The sequence below is a fragment of the Artemia sp. Qi Xiang Cuo genome, chromosome 10 (assembly GCF_049724085.1).
Source record: "Artemia sp. Qi Xiang Cuo chromosome 10, ASM4972408v1, whole genome shotgun sequence".
Taxonomy (NCBI): Eukaryota; Metazoa; Arthropoda; class Branchiopoda; order Anostraca; family Artemiidae; genus Artemia; species Artemia sp. Qi Xiang Cuo.
Genome location: NC_142803.1, coordinates 44,643,777 through 44,661,642, shown reverse-complemented (window position 1 = coordinate 44,661,642; position 17,866 = coordinate 44,643,777). Strand labels below are relative to the sequence as shown.

At 35.6% G+C, this 17,866-nt stretch overlaps 1 protein-coding gene across 1 annotated transcript; it reads right to left on the bottom strand.

Annotated features, from left to right (window-relative positions):
- Positions 1 to 3,102: 3,102 nt before the first annotated feature.
- On the bottom strand, positions 3,103 to 3,618 carry LOC148947802 (uncharacterized). The gene has a single exon (XM_089096014.1). It carries the CDS (start codon positions 3,616 to 3,618, stop codon positions 3,103 to 3,105), a length of 516 nt encoding a protein of 171 aa, XP_088952140.1.
- Between the last annotated feature and the right edge of the window lie 14,248 nt (positions 3,619 to 17,866).

Genomic DNA, 17,866 nt, shown 5'->3' with positions numbered 1-17,866 from the left:
TTAGCTTTTTTAGTTTGTGTGACCAACTGATTTAGAATTGATTGGGTAGTCTTGCCATAAATTAAAGAAAAGAACAAGTTTTTTTTTAACCGAAAGTAAGGAGTGACATTAAAACTTAAAACGAACAGAATTTATTCCGTATGTGAAAGGGGCTGTCCCCTCCTCAACACCTCGCTCTTTATGCTAAAATACTTTATTGTTCTAAAAAATAGAGTTACGAAAAAGAGTCAAACTTTAGCGTAAAGAGGGAGGCGTTGAAGAGGGGACAGCCCTTTCATATACGGAATAAATTATGTTCGTTTTAAGTTTTAATGTCGCTCTTTACTTTATGTTAAATAAACTTGTTTTTTATATTTAATTTCTGAAGATTTTTAAACTAATGCAGTATTTGATTTCGGCTCACCGTACATGAATAATTAAAACGATATTTGCATGTTAATTTCACTTTTTTTGGCTAAATGGCTTTCTCAAAAGTTGTTTAATTTTATTTACGAACGTTTTTATTAGTAATAAATATACATATCTTACAAATTAACTTACGTAACGAACTTTTCTCGCACTTTACGCTGAAGTTCGAATTTTTTCAAATTCTTTAATAATGAACCCCTAATCACAAAGGCCGTGAATTAGAATAAATAGCTCTTATGAAAGTACTAAAAAAAACTTTAGCGTAAAGAGCAAGGTATTGACTAGGGGGCGAAGCCAATCACATACGCAATAGTTTCTGTTCGTTTTAAGGTTTGATCTTGAAAACTTTTCAGTTGAAATGTTTTTCAATTGAATACTAGTTTTTTTATTTAATTTCTGATGTTTTTTTTTAAAATCATGCTGGGAAATCCGGCGCCCCCTTCATAGCAATGTCCCTTCCCCCCAAGAAAACTTCCTTCATTGAAAGATCCTCCTACGTAACCCTCGAACCGCCCCCCCCCCACCCCCACTACCAGAAAAAAATCCCCCTGAAAACGTCTGTATACCTTCTAATAACCAATACTATGTGTAAACATTGGGCAAAGTTCATAACTTGCAGCCCTTCCCCGGGGAATGTGAGGGATTAAGTCATCCTCAAAGACATAGTTATTATATTTTTCGACCATGCTGAACAAAATGGTCTTCTCAAAGTTCTGATCGGGTGACTTTGGGGAAAAAATGAGCGTGGGAGGGGGCCTAGTTGCCCTCCATTTTTCGTCACTTAAAAAGGGCACTAGAACTTTTAATTTCCGTTTTAATGAGCTCTCCCGAGATATTTTAGGACCACTGGATCGATACGATTACCGCTGGCGAAAAAAAGAAAACACAAAAAAAACAAATAAACACGCATCCGTGTTCTTTCTTCTGGCAAAAAATAAAAATTTCCACATTTTTGCAGATAGGAGCTTGAAACCTTTACAGTAGGGTTCTCTGATAAGCTGAATCTGATGGTGTTATTTTCATTAAGGTTCTCCCCCTGTTTCCCCTTTTTTAGAAAATAGGGCAAATTTTCTCAGGCGCGTAACTTTTGATGTGACTAAACTTGATGAAACTTCCACACTCACTCTTATCACCTTTCTTATAGAGGGGTTTAATTAAGTCTTGTTGTCATTATGTTTTTTCAGGCAAAGTTGGCCCAATGAAAACAGCTCTCTTCCACCAGATTTGACTTTTTCGTCAAGAAAAAGCTACATCATATGCGCACGATTTGCCTTTTGAGCCTTAAAAAGTAGAAATGGGGACTGGAATTGCCAGAAAAATTTACGAACCCTGCCTAAAAAGCCATATAAGGACTTGACTTAATATTTTTCCTTAAATCACAAGGCATTTCCCGTTTTTCACAAATTTATTTGCGTAATCTTTTGAAATCTATTTCTAACTTCGGAGACACCATATTCAAAAATTTCATGACTATGTGATCAGGATCTAAGACTCATTATCTTTCAATCCTTTTAGTACTTTTTCTAACACCTTCTCGAAAAAAAAAAAATCTTCCTTTAACTCCAAATTGTATGAATGATATTATCCTTTTTGACATAATTTTATATAGCTTTATTACGGTTTAACACATTTCCAAATGTTCCACCCGCCTCTGTGTAACACTTCCTTTATTATTATTTGAGGTACCGTTTCTATTCTAAAATGGGACATGTAAAAACTTGTCAATTTCCTATCAGTTTCCTACCATCCCGATATGCTATCTAAGTTTTAAGCCGTCTGGCTACACTTTCCAGATCTTTGGGGATTTTGTCCAGGACTATTCCCAACTTCTTAATTAATATCTAAAGTTTTCTCTACTACCCTTATCTTCTTTTGATTCTCTAAAGATCTTTCACTCAGATACTTTTTCTACAGACCAAAAAGCATTACCACTACATTTATAACTAAATAAATTCATATTCCAATCAAATCCACCCACATAAAAAAGAAAGTTTTCTAAAATTTCACAATGCATCTGACCTACAAGGAAATGTATTGCTAACGTGACCACTACTATATTACATGGATCAAACAGGATTAGTTACTATATTGAGGATATACAAGCTTTAGACACAATCTCCATCGAGGGCTCGACATCTGAAGGTGGATTCCATTAAGAATCGAAGAAAATTTTGATTAGAGAAGGAATTATAAACACTCAAATAACTTATTTGTTTTAAAGAAATTGAGCTTTCCTTTGGACGTTGGAGTTCTTTTTAATCATTGAGTTTTTAATATAATTTTCTTTTAAGGTTTTCTCGGTTTTTTAGTTTTAACTTGTTTTTGTTTCATAATGAGTATTTTTATGGATTAACAACAGAAAGCAAATTGAGATATTAATTCAGAAAGAAAAGCTATTCCAAATGTTCAAAAGCTTCCATTCGCACCACATTCACTTCCATTTTATTATAGGAAGCTTTGTTTAAAAGCTTCCTATAATAAAACATTATAGGCAGAGACCAGTCTTAAAGATTTGGTTCCATAATGTTATTAAGAAACTGAAAATTGTCAATCCACTGAGGGGTTCCAAACATTTTGCAATACTGTCATTAATATTTCAATATTTTATTTGTTAATTTTTTCATCTACTCTTTCTTAGCAATTATTTACTTTTTGTGCTTGTTGCGCATCAGACGTGAACGCCCCACCCGGCGTCTATAAGACTCCGTATATGTGGTCACTGGGTCTTTTCAGAACATGGCCGAGCCAACGCAGTGTTCTCTGTTTGAGAATCGTGGCTGTGGACTGGATGGTACAGCAGCGGTGACGCCCTTCAGCATTTAAGATTCTTGCGGGGTGTTGAATCCTCAGGGTTTTTCGTAAACGGCGGTTCTGAAAGATTTCCGTACCATGGATATGAAGCGTCTTTAGAGGCCAAGTCTCAACTGCATAGAAGAGAACAGATCTAACAGCCGCTTTATAGACACAAATTTCTGTCTTCAAACTGATCTCCCGTCGGTTCCTCAAATGGCGGCGTAGTTGAGAGAATATGGCTTGGGCTTCATTGAATCTGTTCAGTACGTTAAGGTCAGCGCCTCCCCGAGAGTGTTTTAGCGAGCCAAGATAAGTAAAGCTATGGACTTTTTCCAACTCTTGTCCGTAAAGCACAAGGTGATTATCAGACTGTATATTTAGGTTTATGACTATAGTTTTGACCACATTGATCTTCATACCTAGTAACTGAGAGAAATATGCTATTTTATTTAGCATTGCTTGGGCAGTTGCTAAAGCAGCAGCAAAAGCAACGATGTCAGCAAGAGGAACCAGCTGCAGTAAGAGCAACAATGACAACATTTAATGAGGCCTTGTTGACCCCAGGAAGAAGAACATTTTCGCCAGGTTACTTGATGGTTCATAGCCGTTTGATCATGTTTAGTATCTCTGAAGTTGAAGTTCGCACCATTTCAATTTTATACGGTGGTTTTTCAGTTGTTGGTGGCATCATCATCGTCGCATCTTGCCCATCTGTGTTTGGATTAAGCAGGTCTTTCAAGTGATTCTTTCAGTCATCAAGTTTACCTTGCACGTTAGGAACCCTATTACTTTGATTGTCTTTTAAGGGACCAGTGATTGGTGACTCTTTACCAGTTATTTCTATTAGAGTTCTATACAACCTTCTCGTGTCATTACTTCTGGCTGCTTTTCTCATATCTAATGAGACCTGATCCCGAAATTGCTGGTGGTCTCGACATGAGTTGGTTTTAATGGTTTACGTAATGACTTTTTTTTCTTGCGGCTGATGCATTTCACGCCTGTCATCTAGCTTCAATTAGCTTTACAGTTTTCTCTGAGATATAATCTTTTCTCAGCTTTGCAGGAGCATAGACGATAACCTCGGCAGCCACCTTTTCAGTGGTGTCCTGTAATTGTTTCAACACGGTGGTGGTATCTTCATCACAGCCTGTCAGGCAAGGCTGTACCCCGGATTTTTTTTCATAGGGGGTTTCACTAAATAAATTGGGGGGAGGGGGTACACAAAAAAAACTAAAAAACTGCATACAAAATTTGTTTATGTCCATTTTTGTTACTTTTTTACGAGTCAGACAAACACTTCGGGGGGGGGGGGTTCAAACCCCATAATCCTCTCCTGGATACGGCTTTGCTGTCAGGCTTGCAAACTCGTTCAGTAACCACAGGCAGAAATCTTCTTTCGGGGAGTGAATTTTCAGTTTCTCTACGTCTAACTTTCTTTTTGGGGGTTGTCTCTTTCTCACGCTCAATTTAAGGAGTATTTTTGCAACTACAAGCGTATGATTACTTCCATATTTTGATCCCGTGCACGGTCTTCTGTGAGCTCGAGAATCTAGGACTGAGGAGCACCAACGCTGACGGATCAATATATGGTCAATTTGGGCAGTTGTGGAGCCATCGTTTGAGTGTCCCATGTTATCCTTTGTGAAGGTTTGTGTTGGTGATGGTAAGGTTATGGATTCACACGAACTGAGGGTAGTTTATCCCCATTGGAGCACTGTTGTTTGTAAATGAACCGACCAACAATATCGCAAATATTAAGGTCTGTTGGGCCAACACAGGCGTTCCCATAACCCGCTAGAATTCAGAAGTCTCGCTTTGGGCATTTCTGCATTGTAATCTTCAGATCAGTGTAGAAGGAGTCATTATAAGCATCCGTTGCCACTCTGCCTGGTGCGTCGACAGAAGTAATAGAGGTATTGGATAGTCCTCCTTTAAGTCGTAGTCTGGCTATTCTGGGGTTCACTGGATCCCATGTAAGAAGAGCTTTTTGCACACGGCGGCCAATCAGCACTTTTAACTTTTGAGTTTGAAATCAATAATTATTACCATTCTCAAATCAGTTTCACACGGAGATTTTCTTACATTTGAAAATTTATGTAAAAAGCTAATTTTTAATTTTCGTTACTATGGACTATGGTTTGAAATAATGATATTGATTCGGTTTGGTACAAAGACTTCACACGTGTGAGTCTTTGCTAGTGTTGAGACTACAAACCTAAGTAACTTGTAGCCTTACTCGCACTGATTATCCTTCTTAGGAATATTGTACAAGGGATAACTTCGTTCCGAAATCAGTTGGCCTGTGCCTAGCATGACAAACCTTTAGAATAGTATCGTTAGAATCCAGTCAGAAGAGGTTTAATCTTAAAATCACAGGTTACTAGCCAGAATAGTACCATGTCATTTTTAATTACTGTTACTAAAAATCCTTATAGGTTTACGATTTGCAGCTCGCAAGACAAACACAAGTGAAAAACGAATAGAAATCGTTTTCCAGTCAAGCTACTTCTTGTTTTAAATACGTTCTAAGACCACAGTGGCTATACACGACATATTAAACTAAGAGAAGAGAGGAAATAATATATGAAAAATAAAATAAAAAAGGTGAGAAAACGAGGATTCTGTCAGCTAGTGGCAAAAAACTAAGAGAAGAAAGGAAATAAAATCAAAACGATGAGAAAACGAGGATTTTGTCAGTCAGTGGCAAAAAAACTAAGAGAGGAAAGAAAATAATAAATGAAAAATTTAATAAAAAAGGTGAGAAAACGAGGATTTTGTCAGCCAGTGGCAAAAGAAACTAAAAGAGAAAAGAAAATAATATATGAAAAATAGAATCAAAAAGGTGAGAAAACGAGGATATTGTCAGCCAGTGGCAAAAAATAAGAGAAGAAAGGACATAATAAATGAAAAATAAAATCCTCGTCTTCTCAACTTTTTGGTTTTATTTTTCAATTATTATTTCGTTTCTTCTCTTAGTATCATGTGTCACTTCTTGTTTTTTTTATTCGTGAAACTAAAAACTTCATAATAGCTATAATAACGCTTTTGAAAGATAAAAGGTAATGGTAAGTTGAAAAATATTGTCAGATATTTGGTAAAGTTCATGTTTTAAATGGTTTTGTTATTTAATTTCTTCTCTAGGTCTTTGCAATGTCCAGTATTAGCCATAAATGAAAACATGTAGTATAATGGAAAGAATGGCTTAACAATCTGTTGGAGCAACAAATTAATTTCCTGGAACCATGTTTTGTCCAAACTTTCATCCTGATGCGAAACCTAATCTTATTTTGTAGAATCTTTGTAACGTCATACAGCTTCAGAGAAAAGAAAAAACGAGAAAAACTGTTTCTCAGATGTTAGTAATTTGTCCTAATCAGAAAAAAATGACCTGAAGAACTTCTAGGAAATTAGAGAAGAATGAAGCGGAGTATTTTTCTTGGTTAAGAATCAATAATCCATTTGAAAACTAGGGCTTGGTATGGAAAAAGTGTTAAGTTACAAAATATAAATTTTCAATAAAGTAAAGATACCTAAAAATAAACTTGGAGCTAATAGAGTTAAAGATCGTGACTAGTTTTTAGACAAAGAAAGCCTAATTATGGCCTTTAGGATTGGGTGAGGATAACTTTGACATCTAAAACATTAATCCTCTAAGCAATTTTAGACGTGGAAAAAGAGGCTAAACGTTTTTGTAAAAGCCATAAAACACTTGGACATAAAGAAGAACAAAAACCAAGAAGGAGCTAAAAAAGCAAAATTAATAAATCTCTGGTGTTTAGAATAGAAGAGCAAGGTAGACATCTTATTTTGGCCTAGTAATAACCCTCAAATTACTGTGGCCAAATGTAAAAATATGTCATAATATTTGTCACATTGATATGTGATAAAAATTGTTATTTAACTTACAGCCAATGTTAATTCATAAGGTATGAATTCTTCAGGTACCAATTAATTACAGCTGCCCCTGAGAGTCCTTTCCTACCTCCAGCTTATGAACCTTTTTCGTGAAAAACTGATAAGGGACAAACATTTTTGGCCAATTTCCAAGCCCCCTAAAACCCCATTCAATACAACAAAATATATGATTCTCTTGATCCAGAAAGATATTCCTCAGGTTTCCGATCCAATTGGCTACCTACCATCAAATGTGGTTCCCATTTTCACTATTTAACGTATCTGTAAACAGCCAGCAATTTGAATTTTTACAGTCTTTGCCTCAGGGACTGCGGGAGTCATGCCATCCCTTGGGGGCATATTTGTGGGCCTTTCAACTATTTCGGACATTCTGTGGCATCTTAGACTTTTCATCCGGTATTATTGCTCTAGAATCTGGTAGGAAAATCGAGTGGAGAGACTGGATGTCCTCTACTCGTTTTTGACTGTTAAAAAGGGAACTAAACTTCTGATTTGTGGTCAAATGAGCCCCCTTCCAAGTTTTGCGACCAAAATTTCAACACTAAGTTGCCAAGGAAATACGTGCATGGGAGGCATATAGCTCTTTACCTAATAAACTAAAAAAACAAGTTTTTTTAACTGAAAGTAAGCAGCGACATTAAAACTTAAAACGAAAAGAAATTATTCCGTATATGAAAGGGGCTGTCCCCTCTTCAACGCCTCGCTCTTTATGATAAAGTTTTTTATTGTTTAAAAAAATAAAGTTGTGAGACATAGTCAAACTTTAGCGTAAAGAGTGAGGCGTTGAGGAGGCGACAGCCCCTTTCATATACGGAATAATTCCTGTTCGTTTTAAGTTTTAATGTCGCTCCTTACTTTCAGTTAAAAAAACATAATTTTTTAGTTAATTTCTGAACGTTTTTGAATTGATGCAGCTTCGATTTTGGCTCACCGTACATGAATAATTAAAACGAAATTCACATATTAATTTTCTTTTTTTTGGCTAATTGGCTCTCTTGAATTTTTGTTCAGACGTAACTTACGAATTAGCTCACGTAACAAATTTCTATATTCGTTTGTTTTTATTACGTATATTAGGGAGTTCGCTCCCTAGTCAATACCTCGCTCTTTACGCTAAAGTTCGAATTTTGCACGAATCACAAACCCCTGAATCACAAAGGTCGGTTAATTAGAATAGATAGCTCTTTTGAAAGCACTAAAAAAACTTTAGCGAAAAGGGCGAGGTATTGACTAGGGGGCGAACCCCCTCATATACGTCATAATTTATGTTTGTTTTAAGTTTTAATGTTGCTCTTTACTTTCAGTTGAAAAAACTTTTTTTTAATTTAATTTCCGATCATTTTTCAAATAATGCTCCGGCGCCCCCTTTATAGAAATGTCCCTTCCCCCAAAGAAACATCCTCCATGGAAGGATCCTCCCCCGTAACCGCCTCCTCTGACACTCCCCTTCCCCATCAGTAAAAAAATCCCTCCTGAAACGTCTTTATACTTCCCATTAACCAATACTATATGTAAACAATGGGTAAAGTTCATAACTTGCAGCCCTTCCCGCAGGACTTGTGGGGGATTAAGTCATCCGCAAAAACATAGTTATTATATTTTCGACAATGTTGAACAAAATGGCTATTCAAAATTTCAATCGGGTGACTTTGGGAAAAATGAGCGTGGGAGGCGGCCTAGTTGCCCTCAAATTTTTTTGGTCACTTAAAAAGGGCGCTAGAACTTTTAATTTCCGTTCAAATTTACCCTCTTACGATATTCTAGGACTACTGGATCGATACGATTGCCCCTGGAAAAAAAAAAAAAAAAAAAAAAAAAAAAAAACGCATCCCTGATCTTTCTTCTGACAAAAAATACAAAATTGCACAATTTTACAGATAGGAGCTTGAAACTTCCGCAATGGAGTTTCTGACACGCTGAATCCGATGGTGTGATTTTCATTAAATTTCTATCACTTTTTGGGGGTGTTTCCCCCTTTTTTCGAAAATAAGGCAAATTTTTTCAGGCACGTAAATTTTGATGGGTATAACTAAACTTAAAGAAACTTATATATTTGAAATCAGCATAAAAATATGATTCTATTGATGTATCTATGGGTATCAAAATTCCAGTTTTTAGAGTTTCGGTTACTATTGAGCCGGGTCGCTTCTTACTTACAGTTCGTTACCACAAACTGTTTGATATAGCTCTTTGTAATCTGTGAACAATGTATGATATATGCAATCTAATACCCTTCCCTTTGCTCCGTGTGGGTTGCGTCATTCCTGGATACATATTTAAGCAAATTTTTTAACTATTCTAAGCAAAATGGATGTCTCAAAACTTTGAACTGATGCCGCAAGAAGTTCGAGGAACGCCTTTGGACCAAACAATGATGGGAGGGGTTGTTAATACCCTCCAGGTTTAACTTCCGGTTTCCTAATTCAATACAAAATGGTCGGATAAAAAAAAACAGTACGTGGAAGACGGTCGCTGTTACGACCATACCAGTTGATGCAGCACGCATGAATTTTGAAAAAAGATGAATATAGGAAAATCCAGAAGTCGTAAAAACAAAGTAGCCTAGTGACCACGGGAATAAGCACAGGTAATAAAAAAGGAAGAATCACCAGGACCGAAACAAGGATCGAGGACAGGATCAAACACAGGAATAGAACCAAGGCGAACACACCCTATCATAAATAAAATCACTAAAAAAAACCTCGAGAAAAAATTACTAAATGTGATAATATAAACTTTAACTTGGCTTCAAAATTTCTTCTTATTTAAAGTGGAGTGACCATGTTAAAATATCACCCATAAAGCTAATGCATCTGTTCCCCTTCATAGGCTTCTAAGCAAACTTGACATCCCTCTTCCCACTCTTTAAGGATTTTTACTTCCTCTGTCCATCCTCATCTCGGATGTCCTTGTCCAGTTTGGGACCCTGACATTTCTAGGGAAGTGTCAGATAAAATTGAATCTACCCAGAAAAAGAGCTCTGCGAATAATTTTCAAAGAGGGTAAAGCCCAATACTCTCTCCCTCTAAAAAAAAGCTAGGTCAAAAACGCTTGAGTGAATGAAAGGCATGTTTGGCTTCCATTTCTTTTTCAAATATAACGACAAATCCCAACACGCAGCACATTTTTTCGAAAAGACACTCCCCATCCAGATTTTATCTTCTTACGGTAGTTACATTCCCCATCCAGATTCTATCTTCCTTCGGCGATTTTAAAGCCTGTTCCTACCTCGTCTCCGTTCGCTACTTTACCTCCAAAAAGGAAAAGAAATATTATTAATAGGTACAGGCAATGTCCATGTTTTGTACTTGTTCACTTGTTTTTTTCTTCCCTTCCTTTTTTAACGTACCTTTTAATTTTTGTATGTTTATACTTTTTTTTTATTGACTTTTATATGTTTTCATCTTCTTAACATGTTATGACCAATCTCAGTTTAAATAAGGACTAATAAATAGATTTGCATGCTACAAATTTTAATTTCTGCACTATTTTGCTGGTCTTTTAGTTTTCATTGTTTTTAATGCTTCTCTAAATGTCCTGTTTTCATTTACGTGCGCCGAGATTTGAATTCGGCTCTTCGGGGCTTGTCATAGCAATCTTTTTAAAACAATGTCTTATCTTAAATTAGCCAAACCATCCCCCATTTTTGCAATTTGCTTATATTTTTCTTGACTGTGGTAGAAAAGATGCAGTGTTTAATTATATAGATCCTTTGAAAAAGCTTAGGGTATTTTGAACGAACACAGAAGAAAACACAGGAACAACAATAGGAGAAAACAGAGGAGCACGAGATTAAAGCACCCTTGAAGAAACGGATTATAGGAACGCAAAACAGAAACAATCAAAGGAGCTTGCATTTATCGGGACGATAGTTCGAGTCCTGTAGTAGCAAATCCTTTGGCTTGGGTTACGAGTCATGGTAATGATTCTGCAAGCTCATACGTCGTTTTAAACAGAGGGTGAAATCCGAGTGTATTCTCACTAAAATTTTACAGAAAATACTCGTAAGGAGCGACACCTTCAAAACGGTAGTTTGCTTATTTCTAGTTTCCAGCTATGGAAAGGTCGAACGCTTTTTCCTGTGTATGATATATAAATTAATATGGAGAAAGAGCATTAAAAAAGCATTTAGTCTTCATAGAATCAAAAGAATTTAATGATTGTCAGAGTGTCAGTGCCCTTTTTTGGAGGCACTTAGCAAAGAGCGACGTATCTCCCATTTATTGTTGTTTTTCCCCACAGCGAAGCAATGTAGAAGGAGTGGTTGTAGACATTTGGCAGGAGACTTGTTGGTTGGAAATTAAAATTCTAGTTCATTTCTTAAGAGTCGAAATTGCTCAGATTAAATTAAGATGCAGTTTCTCACAGAAAAATTTATTTTTGGCAGAACGGTCATTATTCATAATTTTCAGTATGCTTTGTTTGCAAGGAATGAGAAAATAGTTTGTGTTGTAAACATTCAAAATGGTATGGCACACATGAATATTAAAAAAAATAAAAAAAGAATGTAAATACAAGAAAATACAGAAGTCGTGTAATTGTCTTGAAAATACTGAAGGAATATGACAATTAATGGTAGCTTTCCAGCAGCCCTTAGGCAGTGAAAAGGCTTCAACACTTGTATTAAATCAGATGGTAGTTTTGTAGAAAGTATTATAATTTCAATAATAATTTCAATGACTTAAGAATATGAAAAGTGCAACTTGGATTGTTACCAACAACTATCGTAACGACATCTTGATTGAAGAATTAAAACGCTTTGAACAAGTCTTATTAGGAATTTCAGAAACCCATTCCCCAGGGGTCGGAAGGATGAAATTAGGTGATATAGATATTATGTGACATATATTACTGTGACTGATACCTTGCACCTTTTGGTGATAAGATAAACAACTAGCATCCTATTATTAATACCTTCCCAATCTAAGCATAACTTAGTAGCTTTCTCATTCTTCATCAGCCCAACTCCTTGAGTATACGCTACATACTTACTGCCTAAGTAATAACTAAAACCTTTTCAAGAGTTTTGAAACCGTGGAAATTGCTTTCAATTTATAAGTGAATTGAGTGATGGCTCTTTGGGGATGATGATAATGATTTTATTACGTGACTGCACCTAACAGGTATTTCACGCTACAATACTATATAACTAAATTTATACACAAACACTAAAATACTTACACGAACTGCAAAAAAAAATTAAAAATTATACAGAATAAAATAAAAACTACACATTCACAAAACCATCCTCAGAAAACTTTCACAATAACCTCAAACATCAAATATATTTGTGCTATACAGGAATTTCTCCATTATGTTCCTAACATTTTTTATCACCAATTATCAAACTTAAATTAAATGGGAAACTGACATTATGTTCTCTCAATTCAAAAATCATATTAAACCTCTGACGAACATAAAAAGGACAATCATACAGGACATGCTCACAGTTTTCCATACATCCACATTCACACGTTGAGCTATCAGTCATACCTATTCTATGTAAAAAATAATTCAGTTTCGAATGGCCTGTTATAAACTGAGTTAAAATATAACTTGGTTCAAAATTTTGCGCACAAACTAAATCTTGTTTACATTTGAAAAATCTAACAGGCCAACTACTCATATAATTTTCAAATATTAAATACCGTTTATTATATAGAGCATTTTTTAAAACACTACGGTTCAGTTGGAAAGGTGAAAAATAATTTTCCATCAGAAACTCAACTCCTAGCAACTCGGCAACTATTTCATCGGTAAAAACGCTATGATCAACGGAATATCTATTTAAAGAAAAACTAGGATGCACAATATCTGGCCAAAAAGGGGGACGTCCCTTTTCAACAAATCTCATCACTGCCCGTTCTATTGCTCATAGACCGATTGGAAGGACACCAGAAAGGGCCGTAATAACATGATTTTGAGCAGTTCTAAACGACTTAGAAATACTAAGGGTTGAACATCTTTGTGCTGACTGTAACATATTCTGTATATTTTTTTTCTTTAAGGCCCCAATCCATACTGGAGCCGCGTACAAAATAGTACTTTCAATTACTGACTTATACAATTTTCTAAGAGCGAAAGGCTTTAAGCCCCAGGTCATCCTTGCCGCGCTTAAAAGACGACTCGAATATTTCTTAGCTTCATTAATTCTGCATGTTACATTTTCTGCTCAAAGAAGTTTCCTATCTAAAATTACTCCCAAATATCGAACTTTATCCTTAACTTCAATAACGTCGCCTCCAAATACTAAATTAACGTGAGGGGTTTTATGTCTATTAATAAATAAGACGGCCTCTGTTTTTAATGTGTCAAATGTTAATTTATTATTTACTGCCCATTTATCAAAACTCTCGAAAATCTTATTTGCTACTTTTTCCAGTGTACTTACATTCTTTGCTGTAATAATGACACATATGTCATCAGAATATGCTTGAATCAAACAATTTTCATTTATATTAATTTAAAGAATATCATTAATATTAACAAGCCGAAGAAAAGGAGATAGAATTCCACCTTGTGGACATGACTTTTCTAGTTTATGTAAGTTTCCATTTTCATATGCAACTGTTCGATCTGATAGACAACTATGAATTAATTTTATTAAGCCAGAAGGGCATTCTTTTTCCTTTAAATTTTTAATAATTCCTGGATGCCAAGCATTATCGAACGCCCCTTTTATATAAAGAAAATATACACAATGTAAATAACTTCTTCTTTTTATTTTTTTCAACCACAGTCACCAAATTATCAGCCACATCTACCGTGCTTATATTTTTCGAAAAACCAAACTGATAATCAGAAATCCAATTTTTATCTTTATTTAAATTATTGAGTCTACCCATTATTAACTTCTCAAAATTTTTTCCTAAATTAGAAAGTAGACTTATAGGGCGATACGATCGAGCGTTACCGTCATTTTTCTTATCCTTTTTATTTATTACTATCACATTAGCCTTTTTCCATTCTTTAGGGAAATACGAAACTTTCAAACACACGTTTAAAATTTTTAAAATAGTTGGTGCAATTACATTCATATTGTTTTTCAAAATTAAATTTAAGATTCCATCTGGGCCTGGGGCTTTCATTGTTTTTAATTTTTTGGTAATTTCTAAAAGGTCTTGAAACTGAAAAGCCTCGCTGTTTTCTACATCTTCTTCTAATATCTGTTTTACTTCTTGTCGAATTGTATGATGATAGCTATTGTCATCTAATATCTCGTCTTTCGTGAACCACTTACTTAAAAGTACATCCCCAGCTTCAGTCATTGAATTCGTAAAATTACCATCACTCTTTTTAATATGGATAGGCTTTGCATTTCCACCCTTCAACCTACAAATCTTCTGAATGGTATTCCACGGATCCGTAGTCCCTTTTTCTTCACAAAAACGCTTCCAATCTTCTTTTTTAGCCTTCAAAATTTCCATTTTATAGTTTTACTTTTAGTATTTTTCATAGTTAATTCGCTTTCTATCGATCTTAATATTTTAGAAATTCTCGTATTACGTCTATATTCTTTCCTTAGTTCGGTGTCCACCAGCGACAATATCTTTTAAAAAAAATATTATGACGCATAGGAGTCAATTCTTTTATAGCATTCTGTAATAATTTAGTTAAATGATCAACGGCTGAATCAATTGCTTCTTCTGAAGCCAAATTACATGCAAAAACTTCAACAATACGGTTCAGTAAAACAGCACTAAATACGTCCCAAATTAGTCTTCTTAAAATTATGTCCCTGGTTCATATATTTATATCTAATCTCATCATTAAAACTGAGATCAAAACTTATATACAAATGGTCTGACAGTGAGGGAGGGTCTTGTAGGACTCTCCAATTTTCAATATATGTCAAAAGTTGTATACAACTTTTTGTTTTTTCAGTTTTTTTTTCGGAATGCCATTTGAAAAGCTGTTTTAGCTTTCTGGTACGGACGTGCCACCATTTTGGCGACAAAGTTGGCGACAATCGTTACATCTGGGCTAGAATAGTGATGGACGTATGTGGATGAATCAAGATCATTAGTAACAACAAGTTGTTTACAAGTTACAAAATCCTCTAATTTTTTTCCTTTATGATCTGTAGAAACACCGTTTAGCCACATTCGACTTTTAGCGTTAAAATCCCCACCTATCGCATAAAAAGAATTACACATTCTATCCAATATACTCAGCTGATAATCTAAGGACTGCAGCGAAGGGGAGCAACATACTGATGACACTCTAATGATTCTTGACTTCAACTAAATAGAGACGGTGACACACTCGTTAGTAGACTCATCATAATAAATATCGCACTTAAATTCTTTTTTAACTAATACTGCAGCACTGAAGAATCTTTTCTCAAAATCTAACTTTAGAATACTGCATAATCACTTGGTACACATGTTATTTTTCCAACCTTGTTGACATACGGTTCTTGTAACAATACCACATCTGGTTTTAGGTCGCAAAGTGTTTTCTGAAGCTGAACTAGTGCGCTATAAGAGTGCTGAAGGTTAATCTGAAGAAATGTCAGTTTGTTTGCACTAAGTAAATCATTTTGATTATTCAATTATACTGAATGTTCTTCTTGAGAATGTCCATGATTTCGCGAGCAATTGGGCATTTTTTAAATTCATAGGATGCATGTGGCTCAAATTTGACATTTTTTTTATTACATGACCGACACACCAGGCGACTTGTCAAAGGTTTTTCACAGTCCTCGTAAGCATGGATACCCATGCACCATGAGCACGCAACATCATCCTTACAAACAGAACGTTTATGTCCATAGAGACAGCACTTCGTACATCGAATGATGTTGATGTGACCCTCACAATCAACCATTAAAAAGCCGAACTTAAGTCCACGATTTGAAAGGATTTCCTTCCGTAATACTGGGCTGACTTCAATAATCACGTTTTTTCTCGTTGCTCTTTGCACAACACTGATAACCTTGAAGGTTTCTCCTTTTGCTACGAGGTCTTTAACTGAGGGGTTCGAGTCCATCACACAACTCATACATTCTTCGCGTGTTACGTAACCTGGTATTTCTTTCGCTACCATTCGTGGGAGACGCTACGATACTGGTTTTGGTTTGAACTGCAACTGTTCAGATTTTTCTGTTAAAACAATGAGGGCTTCATCTAAGTCATTTTTGCTCTGCATTTCAAGAATATATTTACCTCCTCGTCCCTGTACAATTTTCATTGCTGCGAACTTTGTGTTATCCCCCTTTAGCACTTGGGATATTTCTTTTGTGACATGTTCAGTATTTTGATTTTTCTGAGATCTGTTCCTTCCATCTTGATTCTTTAGGGTAGTGTTCATTGGTTCGAGGACCAGGCAATGCGACTCGGGTCCTTTTGCTACGCTGGCATATGACCGGGCACAATTCTGAATGATGGGCGAACTTTGACGAATTTCTTGCAACTCGGTCTGTAGTTTGATAATTTTTTGAAGGTGTCTATTTTTGTTACGGAGAAATACTGAATTTTCTTCTATTACAATCTGGTGCAAAACCAGGACCCGGTCGCATAGTTCTCTAACATTATGTTTCCCGCAAGGGACTTTTTTATCGTTTCCGAAGACTTCTTTCAGAAGTTTCAGTAATGCAACGACACTTTTTTGTCGATCGATGGGACATAAACTTTTGTCTTCATTTTTGCCGTCAGTATCAGTGCCCGAAACCATAGTCACTGTCACTGGTGAAATCGAAAGTCAAACCCGGTTAACAAAAACTATGGTCTTGCCTTGGGAAGCTAATATTCACTGGATTGTTTTCATAATTTGCTGGTGATTAATACACAGATTAATTCGAATAATGTGATGGATTTTGTGCCATCCTGTACTGCACTTTATTGTCTACAATGTAGTTTAACTTTTATCACTGTTCACTGAAAGCTAAGCGATACATCCACTTTTTTCCGAATCTCTCTGTAACAGAGGTCTTCACACATTGAAAGCTAAACTAAGACCCTCTTTGGGGATCGTCTCTGAAATAAGGCTATTCTGCACAGCAATATGAAACAAGCTTAATAAGTAATTCCAGTAAGATCTAGTTGATCTGTAATTAGTTAATATTTATTACTAGATTAAAGGGAGCACCTCATTTCTAGTATAGACCAATATATTTACAAATTATCTAGATATATTTCATTTGTGTCAGACTGGCAAAAAGAACCTAAGAAGATTAGGTGGCTTGAAATTTTATCCAAACATAGACATGACCTGTTAATGTTTTTTCCCTTGTATAAAATACGAGGATCGACCATAAAGTAGCCTCTGTTTGGAAATAAAAATTAAACCACCTGAGATTCAAAAGTACTATTATGTACGTCTGAAAACTACAACATTTCTCTATTTTTTTTCATAGTCCCCAAAAAAGTTGAAGTAATAATCATATCTTTTAACAGTTTTGAAAATTTCATCTGGATGGAAATCTGTTGCCTAGGAATTTAGAAAGCCAGTCAAGTCGCTTTGAAGCTCTTCGTCATTGTCAAAGCACTGAGATGAAAGCCGTTGTTTTATGTAAGCAAATATTTCAAAGTACCTAGGGGCTAAGTCTGAGCTATATGGGGGGGGGGGGGGGAAAAAAACATCCCATTTGAAAGTGGCCAAAATTTAACTGGTTCTTCGAGCTGTGTGTGGGTGAGTGTTGTCGTCCAAAAATACAACACCAGATGTCAGAAAACCACGACGCTTGTTTTGGATTTCCTCTTTTAGTCTTTACAACATTTCACAGCTGGATTCAGAATTTACAGTCGTA

Bases quoted from the DNA above. Each gene is read 5' to 3' on its own strand.
- LOC148947802 (XM_089096014.1), bottom strand. From the start codon at position 3,618: ATGAAGATCAATGTGGTCAAAACTATAGTCATAAACCTAAATATACAG.